This window comes from Vombatus ursinus, unplaced genomic scaffold, assembly GCF_900497805.2.
Source record: "Vombatus ursinus unplaced genomic scaffold, bare-nosed wombat genome assembly UNPS02000577.1, whole genome shotgun sequence".
NCBI classification, from domain to species: Eukaryota; Metazoa; Chordata; class Mammalia; order Diprotodontia; family Vombatidae; genus Vombatus; species Vombatus ursinus.
Window position 1 is genome coordinate 21,063,703 of NW_020940355.1, and position 10,060 is coordinate 21,073,762.

Genomic DNA, 10,060 nt, shown 5'->3' on the forward strand with positions numbered 1-10,060 from the left:
CTCTCTCTCTCTCTCTCTCTCTCTCTCTCTCTCTCTCTCTCTCTCGCTTTCTCGTAGAGGTCAGGGCTATTTGTCCCAGAGTCACAGTCTCTTTCCAGCAGTGTGAATGAATTCTTAGTCTGATTTAGATAACCGGCCCCAAGCTGGACAGTTCCCTGTCAGCCATCCTCAGGCGGTGCTAGTCCAGCAGGTGTTGCCGCTCGTTTGGTTTGTCCGTCTCCTTAGGCCCAATGCTAGGAGAGTGGTTAGTCTGGGACAAGGAAGGGGGTTCCTAGGGGGGGATAGAAAAATCTTGGAAAGTCCTTCCGAAAAGAGGAGGTAAGGGGGAGAGCTCAGAGCTCCGAGAGGTATGAATAGAGTCAAGACTGAAGCCCTAGGAATGGTCCTTCCGAGTTTGCCCTAAAGGGTGATTTTACTTGTGGCCTGGAAAACTAGGGCTCTCACCTCCATTTCACCTCTGTCCCTTCTAAATTCACTGTACCCTTCAGACACAAGGCCACACTGGTACAGCAGGGGCTGCGGTGGAAGTGGATGCAGAAGACCCTCTGGGACTCTGATTTCTTTCTGTTGTCCAGAATCAAAGCGTATTAAATTACAGGCACAAGCTTCCAGCTCGCTTTCAGTTTGCAGCGGTGGTGACCACCGGGAAATGCTTTTAAAAGACAGTGACTTGAAGTTCTGGGGTTCACCTACTGTAATTTGCCTCCCTGGGATCCAATAGTGATCCAAAGTGGGAGAAAAAAACCGCCTTTCTCGTCCTCTACAGATTCTTCCCTCCTCCTCTCTTCCACCGAGATCCTTCCCCCCCCCCCCCCCCCCCCCGCCACTCTGATTTTTCTGGAGAGAGAAAGAACTTGGGATATATCATCCGCTGCTCTTGTTCCATTCTGTTTTGCGGTGATTTTCCAACCCCAGACACATCCACCCCCAAAACCACCACTCCAAGGAGCTAAAAAGCTCCAATAGTCTCGCCTTCGAGTTGCGGACCCTTCCTCCCTCTTCTATGAGTGATTTTGGAACTATGTGCATAGACTAGAGAAAAGAGAAGGGAGACACGTTGCATCCCTTTGTAGCCAGGTTTTTCTGAGCTCAAATGGGATTGCCGGAGGCGCCAAGGATCCCTGGGAGAGGAAGCTGTCACAGCCCTATGTTAGGATTGTAGAGATAGGCAGGTTTTTGTTTTTCCGGGGTGAGAGTAGGGAATGCCTAGAAATGAAATCCTTTCCGCAGCACTACGTAGAGGTGAGATGAGGTAAACCAGTTCCCCTCCCCTTGTTTCCACATGACCGCAGCACTAGCCTCAGTGGACGTGACACCAGGGAGCCCCAAGGAGACACACATACAAAGGCTGTGAACCCAAAGCACCCAGCAACCTCTCCTTACACATCTTAACTCTCCGGTAAACATTGCCCCTTCAACCTAAATACACATAAGCACGCAGGCGCGCGATCACATAGGCTTCTTTGCAGACAATGACTTTATAATAAAAATAAGTGTTTTACGTTTCTGATGGAAGCCTACTAGGGACATGAAATTTGAAATTTTTATTTTCTCCAGAATATACTGTAGCATTAAGCTCTTTCTATGTCTATCTTTCAGATTTCTAAGATAATGTAGTACAGCTCCTTCCTTTTGTAGATGGAAGTGAAGTGATTTGCCCAAGGTCACACAGCTAGTTGTTGGGCAGGACTTGAATCTATCCGAGCTTTACCCTGGTGGTGGTGTTTTTACTTCAAATCCAGTGAACGATGGAGCGAGTGAGCTACCCCCCCTTCACACACGCACGCTCGCGCCCCCCCCCCCACACACACACCATACCACATTGGTTCAAAAAAAAAATCTGATGAATCCTCTCTTCTGTATTAGGTGGGCCATACACTAATTGTACGTTTAGTTGGGCAGAAAGCATCCTTTAGACTAGGATCATAGGTTCGTAAGGACCTTACAAGTCTAGAAATGTGACCTGACATCTCCGACATTTCATTGTTCAGAGAAGAAATTTGTAAGGTGGAGATGAATTGGATGATGGGAGTCCTTTCAATATATTCGTGTATTCCATCTGTCTCTCCCTCTTCCCACTAATAGGTTGTAAATTCCCAGTTTTTGTAGACCCCTCTCTCAGGCTTCAGAAGCAAAAATTAACAAAATGCTACAGTGGTTTAAGGGTGAAGGTGCTGGGTTTTGCTGGGGGTGGGGGTGGGCGGGTGAGGCAAATAGGAAGCGAGATTTGAGGGAGAAAAAGTCTACAAAAAAAGATCCCTCTCCCACCCTCCAGCGTTTCTTTACATTTCCCACCCTAGCCCCAAATCTGAATAAGACCGGTGGCTTGGTGCCTGTCTGGGTTTTCAAATCTGTCATTCTCAACACACGTTTCTCATTTAAAATTAATCCAGTCTGGTGGCTGGAATGCTGATGGGAGCGGACTACACGAGTGAGTTGGAGGAAGAAGAAAGAGAGCCTGGGAGCTGTCCCTGGCGTTTGAGGCAGCAGCGGCGGCTACAAGACCCTATCCAGAGGCAAGGCTCCGAGATTGGTACCTTGGACCTGGGGCATACCTCTGGGGGCACTTGGGCCCCTGCTTCTGCAGCGCGGGATTTGATTGTGCTGGGAGCTGGTCTCCGCCTCTGAGGTGCTGATATGTGTCCCCCTCCTCCCTTCCCCTCCTCCCCCGCAGCGTACCTGGTGCAATCGGTGAGAGCTGCAGGGAAGTGCGATGCGGTCTTTAAGGGGTTTTCCGACTGTTTGCTCAAGCTGGGCGACAGCATGGCCAACTACCCCCAGGGCCTGGACGACAAGACAAACATCAAAACCGTCTGCGCGTAAGTTTCCCTGTTATTGTTTTTCTTTACTTTCAAAACATTGTACATAACTTTGAAAACTCTACTCCTCACTCCACCCAACCATCTCCTTCTTTCTGCTACTACAAAAGCCATTTCTTCCCCTCCCTGTCCATGATCTCCATCTTCTTTTTCTTCCTTGTTCTCTCTCAACCTTCTCTTTCCTACCTCTCCAATCTGTCTCTGTCTCTGTCTCTCTGTCTCTCTCCTTCCTTCCAGGTCTCCTCCTTTTTCCTCTCTCATTCTCCTTCCTTCCCTCCTCCTTCCTTTTCTTTCTTTAAGAAAAGGTGTGCCACACAGTGCTGAGGTCGTGAGCCAGGCTGTCCAACTGATCATTCCCCAGGCCCTTTGAAGTTTCAGTCTGTGATTATAGTACACCACCCTCAAAGGGTCATTAGATGAGGAAGTCTGATTTCTCTCTTTTGATTCACTGCCCTCCTCAGGGTATCGTACATTCTGTGTATCTCGGGGGGAGGGGGGAGTACACAAGCTCGAAGGTAGGCTTGAATCCAAGAGTATACGTGAAGATGAGGGTGCCCTGCTTTATTAGGATGTCTGTTTCCATGTCGAGAGTGGGAAATGCCATTTTTACTGTCTTCTCGCATGAGATAGCTATAACAGCGTCTGCCCATGTTTCTGTTTAGCTGCTTAAGGTCATTTAAAAAAAAAAGTATAACCATTCAATTCTTACAACAGTGGCCAAAAGGATGCTAAATGCCACAGGGAGAAAAAGAGGAAATAATCTGATATTCCCTCATCTTTTGTGATCTGTTGTTAGCAAATGGTCTCCATTTTTGTCTGTTTAGCTTTGTTTTGTAGTACTACAGTAACTGCCGTAGGCTTCGCTAATAAGGGCAGGAAATGAGGTGAGGTGGGGTGGGGGTGGGGGTGTGCAGAGACTGATTGAGAAAAAAACTCGAACTCGGTAGAGATTTCTCCAAGTCCAGGTTGTTGGGCTCGCTTTAGCTTCCCGTTTCTTTCTCCCCAACAAGGTCTAGAACCTGGAGTGTGAATAAAGGCTTTTCTTTATAAAATAGCCGCTGCTCCTGAGATAATCAAGCGTGGGTCCTGCTGTAGCTTTTTCCTTTAGCTCGGACAGCACTCGTAACAAATTGAGGGATTGCGCTTTTCTGCAGGGAACGCGTTAGATGGAGCTGCTCTGTACCTCTTCGCTTCCCCCTCCCCCTGCATTTTTAAAGAGGGAATTTTCCATGCATCGGTAGAGCTTGCCCTTTTCACATAACAGTAATGCAGCCTAGCGGTAGAATCGGACGGCTAAAGATCACAGTAGTCTGAGTGATTTCTTCCATTCTACAAAAATCAAATCCTATCCCTCTCCCTTCCCACTTCCTCTGCACCACCCCCAACCCGCCTGGGATTTTTTTTTTACTGATAAACCAGGCCCCCAAATCACTGCATTCTTTTCGAAATATCCCTAGCGCCAACAGAGACCCGATACAGTAATTCCAAAAACTGTAACTAAGTGAAAAGGGGAGCAAACTCGAGGCTTCTTCCCTACATGCACACACCTCTCTCCAAACGTATAGTGGAAGGATAGGGTCTATCTATAGCTCTATCGACAAGTAACTAAATATAGAGAGCAGCCCAAATCCTCGGTTATTTTCAAGGATCTCGATGATCTGCCAGGCTGTTTAATTATTCAGCAGGACAGCGACCTCATTAGTTATTTCGTGAAATGGGGAAATGAATGCTGTCCTGAGGTCTAATGCCTTGTTTGGGGTCCTAAATACAGCTCAGTTAAAGAAGAGCTAGTTTCTTTCAATGGATGGTTGAGTTCTACTCGGTTCCAATCACCACACACACGCACACACACACATAACCTTCAGTCCGTATCTCACTCAGGGGTCCTTTGCCTGCCCTACCTACTCCACCACAGACCCAGTCCCTGATGCCCTCCCTCTCCCCACCAGCATCAATAAAAGAAGACGGAGAGAGATTTACTAGCCCTATGGGAGGCGCAATTACTGCAGAAACACCGCAGGAGGTACAGGCTTGGCCCTTCTGGCATCTCAATATTTCATTTATTGTAAATTGAGAAATCAAAAAAGTTCGGGTTGAAGCCCACTACATCCCACCCCACCCCCACTACCAAGCATGGAGTGCTCATAAATTAGTGGCTAGAGCTATTCAGACTTCTAACACAAATAGAGAATATTTCGTATGCATGCATATATGCGCACATATATACATATATGTATGTATAAACACATATGCAAATATATGGTGTACAATTATTTTAAGGGAGAGGGGGCTATTTTATGGTGGAGAGTGGAATGAAAATATAGACAAGCAATGCTATTTGATGCATTCAAGGCAAGTCGGCTGTCAGATCCCTAGAGTTGGGGAGATGGAAATAACCCAGGTCCTTACGGAGACGGCGCCCTAGTAATCGATCACGGGTTGGGATTATATTTAGTTCCTTGATCTATTTTTGGTTTTCAAAGGAAAGGGAGAAAAAACGAAAAAGGACAGGCTTGCGGGGGGTGGGGGGAGGAGAGAAGTGGTTTATGAATTCATGAAAGGTGTCCAGGAAGGATAGGTGAAGGGGAAGAAGAGCGAAAGCCCTCTAAGGACCTACACCGCCTCTGTCCCAAGGTAACCCAGCTGGGGTAGCTAGAGGTTTCAAGACGAGGGACATAATCGCCTCTGACTACCAGTTTTGGAATCCTGGTTTTTTCAGAGGAATTGGAGATGGCCTGTTATCTAAAATCTGTGGGAAGCTGGGAAGATGATCTGCAATGGCCCCGTTTTCCATAAGAAGGGTATAGTCTGGCAGCTCATGGCACACACAAATGGAAGGGTTGAGGAGCAATAAGTCGAGAAATATAGCAACGCTGAGGGGCAAAGGTGGGGAAGGGGAGAAGGAGGGAAACAAAATGGGAGAAAATAAAGAGGAGGTAGAGGAATCCGGGAAGGGAAAAAAAAAAGAAGTGAGGAAAGAGAGATAGGGAGAGAGGTGGAAAAGGAGGGGAGGGGACAGAAAAGGATAAAATGGATAGAGGAAAGGACGGAGGGAGGAAGAAAAGTAGGGGAAGGGAGAGGAGGGAAAGGGAAAAGAGCAGGAGTCGGAAATGAGGGAAGGAAAGATCAATAAAGGTAAGAAAGAGAAAAGGAGACAAAGAAAAAAGGAGAGGGACAGAGAAATAGAATGAAGGAAGGAAGTCGAGAGAAGAGCAAGGACAATGAAAGAGAAAGAGAGGTAGAGGGAGTTGAGGGGGAGGAGAGAAAAAAAAAAAAAAACCATGGGAGAGAGACACGCACAGAGCAGGCGAGTGAGGGAGTGAGCGACATATCTTGCGAGTTAAGAGGCATTAATAGGAGCCAGCTTGCAGGGCTTAGCAATGTTTTCCTTGCTTTCCCCAAGGAAGACTAGCAATCTGTTTGCCGAGGCCACTGTGCCAGCGCCTCGCGATTGGTTTGGTCCTGACCTGCCCTGCACTGCACTCTTTGATGGACACAGCCCAGAACTGAGTGGAGGTGGGTGGGGTGAAGGAAACCACTGCGCGTGCGACAAAGAAAGGAAGATGCTGTGACTATCGTGACAGTCCCAGGCGTCACGACTTCTTTGAGCTCTTGCAACTAGACAGTCTGCGGAAGGTGGGAGTTAGAGAGGCGAGAGGGTGAGGGATGCGGCGGCTCCTGAGCAAGCCGAAAGGGGATGGGCTGGGTGAGTGAACGGACCTCTCCCAAATGCGAGTTTCTCCAAGGCTTTGCAGAGCTTTGGGAAAACGGCAGTGAAGATAGCTAGGGCCTGCTGAAGGGAGAGAGAAATTTGAGGAAGAGCTTGACAGGAGGCTCGGGGGCTGAGGGTTGGGGTTGGAGCAATTAAGCTATTGAGCAGCCGCCTAGGGTGGGAAGCTGGCTGGTTGTGGGCTCAGCTCAAGGTACCGAAAGTGAACGTGTTCTCCCCTGCTTTGTTGTGCTTTGTTCCTCGCCAGATACTGGGAGGATTTCCACAGCTGCACCGTCACAGCCCTTACGGATTGCCAGGAAGGGGCGAAAGATATGTGGGATAAACTGAGAAAAGAATCAAAAAACCTCAATATCCAAGGCAGCTTATTTGAACTATGCGGAAACAGCAATGGGTCGGCTCCTTCGCTCCTGCTCCCGACCTTCCCTTTGCTCTTGGCGTCTCTCTCTGCAGCTTTAGCAGCCTGGCTTTCCTTCTGAGGGAGGGGCACCAGGCGCCCCCGGCAGACACACACTCACTTCATATTACTGGATTTATAGAGGAAGTATCCATCCGTTTTTTGGGGACGTTGTGATTCTCTGTGATGCTGAAAACATTCATATAGGATTGTGGGGGAAAACACACCACGTTATTCTCTTTTATTTTTTTTTCCTCCTTGTGTTTTATTTGCCAAATGTTACCAAACAGTGAGCAGCAACAGCCAAACCGGACCTCAGCTTTATTAAGTCTTCAAACGGAAATACAAGAACGCGAGCCCCGCTCCCCTGCTTTTTTCTTTTTTTTCTTTTCTTTTTTTTCCAAAAGAATCTCAGGAACGGCCCTGGGCCGCCTAATATATTAATCATGATAATACATGAGAAATGATGGGCTCCTCTTAATAGGAAAGAAAATGTAGAGAGAAGGCCACGGGGAATGAATTCAAGATCGATGTCCACGTGCGAAGCATCTAGTGAATAATTCACAGTCTCTATCGCATCTTTCTGCCATAGAATCTTGTTTTGATCATTTCCACTGCCAATTTCTTCTCAAGAAAAGAAAAAGGACAGATTTAATTTTTTTTAACGATGGGGGAGGGGGGAGGAGGGGGGAAGAGATGTATCAAATGACCACAGGAACCGAATGCTGCTAAGGTTGCTGGGAGATTAGCTTTACCTGCTGTTGTCAATGCATCTTTCCAAGTTCACTGCCTTTATTTTCCCTCCTCTCTTGTTTTAGATGTTACACATACAGTAATACCTGAATATCCAACGGTATAGATCACGAAGGGGGCTTAAATGTTATCCTAAAATACAGTATAACGATTTTGACATAAAGAGCCTTGATTTAAAAAAAAATAAAAGAGAGATGTAATTTTAAAAAAGTTTATTATAAATTAAATTCAGCAAAAAAAGATTTGCTACAAAGTATAGAGAAGTATAAAATAAAAATTATTGTTTGAAATGAGGGTGTCATTTGTTTCCTGTATCATGCCTGCTTTCTTTACACTGATTTCTCTGATTAAAGAGACCCCAGGGCTTAGGAGAAGAGGATCATAACTGGAAAAATGCAGTTTATTTACTGTCTAGTATAGAAAGGCAAATATTTAAAAGCTTTGTCTATTCAACAACCTGTACTTTTAAAAAAAAAGTCACAACAGTTCCTAAAAAGAGATGCTGTGACCTGTTGACTCGGCAGGGTCAAACACTTCCTTGTGAATTATTCAATTAAGAAAAAAAACACTTGTTTTTTAGGAGTTTGGTTTATTTAAAAAAAAAGAAGAAGAAAGAAAGAACAGGAGAGGTTAGAGGAAATCAAGTTTTTTCAGGATTTAAGAAGGAAAAAACTAAACCCAGCCCCACGAAGACTAGAATATTGAGCTTATATTTCCCCCTCTCCCCAGGACCTAACACTATTGGTTAAAATAGCTGGCACTGCAATAGCTAAACACTAAAACTCAAAACACTTTTCTCTAAGCCCACGTGCAGGATAAGATAGAATGCTTTGTGGTGGAGAAAAGGCTGTTCTGAGCTAGAAAAGGAACCACCATTAAGGGCTGCAGAAGAGGGACAGAAAGGCTGTCTTCTCTGGCAGGGATCAGCTGAATCCTTTCATAATTAATAAGAGAACTCAGCTGAAATGGTGGGGCCCTATTGATTTGGCAGCAGTGGCTGCTTTTGCCTCTTCTGTTTATAGGTTCCTTGTGTCTTCATAAAGAAGTCAACAATGAAAAGTAAACAAGACCTTTAAGAACCTGTACTGAAATCTGTGGAACAGAGGGACTGGATGAATCTGAAGCTAGTTTAGGATTTGGGATTTTTTTTCTTTTGCTTTGTTTTTCCCTTTTGAAGAGAAATCTAAGCCAGATTTCAGGGAAATTTAAGGATACAGGAGGGAAGTGTGGAGAAGTGGAGGGATGGGAGGGAGCTAGGTGAGGATCATAGGTTCTAAAGGGGAGAGAGGGAGAGGGAGAGGGAGGGAGGTGGAGAGAGAGAGAGAGAGAGAGAGAGAGAGAGAGAGAGAGAGAGAGAGATTATATAGTTGAGCACCCCCTTCATCTGTAGTCGACTTCCTCCACTCCCCCCCTCAACCAAGTCCTGTACAGTAGTTATGAAATGTAATGTGTAAACAATAGCTAGGGTAGCAGCTCATAAATCAAACACAGTAGGTTGCAGTCCAATCTGCATTTCCCCAACGGATTGAATCCCCAAAACACATGTGTCCTCGATCTGGAGCTCTGAACTTCGAGCATTGGAAGCAATGTTGATTTTTAATGATGAAACAGATTACACTCAAAGAATCCTAGAGAAGTTCAGCATCTTCTGAGTGGTAAGATTCTGACTCAGATTGTCCGCACCACTCTTACCAGCCAAAAGTCCCTCATGCCCACTGCCAAGGGGAAGGAAAGAAGATTCCAGAGGTTTATACTGGAAGATCACAAAAGGTGAGAAGAGATGTTATGTCATCGGATTTTAATTGTTTATAAGAAGTATAAGCAAAGGGTTGTTATCTGGGGTTTATTTTTTCCTTCCCATCCCAAGGTAAATCAAACGACATTAACCTGAGCAGCAGCCTTAGGCATTCCATTTAAACAAGACTGAACTTGTTTTGAATAAATGTCTATTAAATCCCGCTGGAAGGGAGGAGAGGAGGAAGAGGATTTTCTTTCCTCATTTTAGTCCTAGAAGCATATTGCCTCTCTAAGAATATCTATGTCCCTGCCCCTAAGCAGAATAAGAACCAGTTTTCCTGGTGTAACTGTAGTGATAAGATCCTTCATTAGTGAAAAGAAAGTTGCTAGTTAAGACTATCTCCTAGGGAATGGACTGCTTGCGGAAAGGTAAGGTTCTGAAAAGAAGGGAATAGTCGGAGCCCCGAGCCTCCTTACCCCAAGAGGGCCTTTATTCATCAGTACACGTGGTACTTGCCCAAGGGAGGGAGTGGGAACCGCGAAAGGGTGGTAAAGGGTCAAGGATGTTTTCTCCTTCGTTTATCTGTTTGTTGACTTATTTCCAGTAGAGGTGTGCTCTCATGG

The 10,060-nt window shown here is 45.8% G+C and overlaps 1 protein-coding gene across 1 annotated transcript in view; it reads left to right on the forward strand.

Annotated features, from left to right (window-relative positions):
- Window positions 1-7,954, forward strand: part of NRN1 (neuritin 1) — a 10,882-nt gene extending 2,928 nt beyond the window's left edge. The window contains exons 2-3 of the mRNA XM_027876671.1: window positions 2,675-2,819; window positions 6,797-7,954. Of these exons, the coding sequence (XP_027732472.1) occupies window positions 2,675-2,819; window positions 6,797-7,028 (377 nt within the window). The 3' untranslated portion in view covers window positions 7,029-7,954. The remainder of the gene's footprint in view (window positions 1-2,674; window positions 2,820-6,796) is intronic.
- Window positions 7,955-10,060: the final 2,106 nt, after the last annotated feature.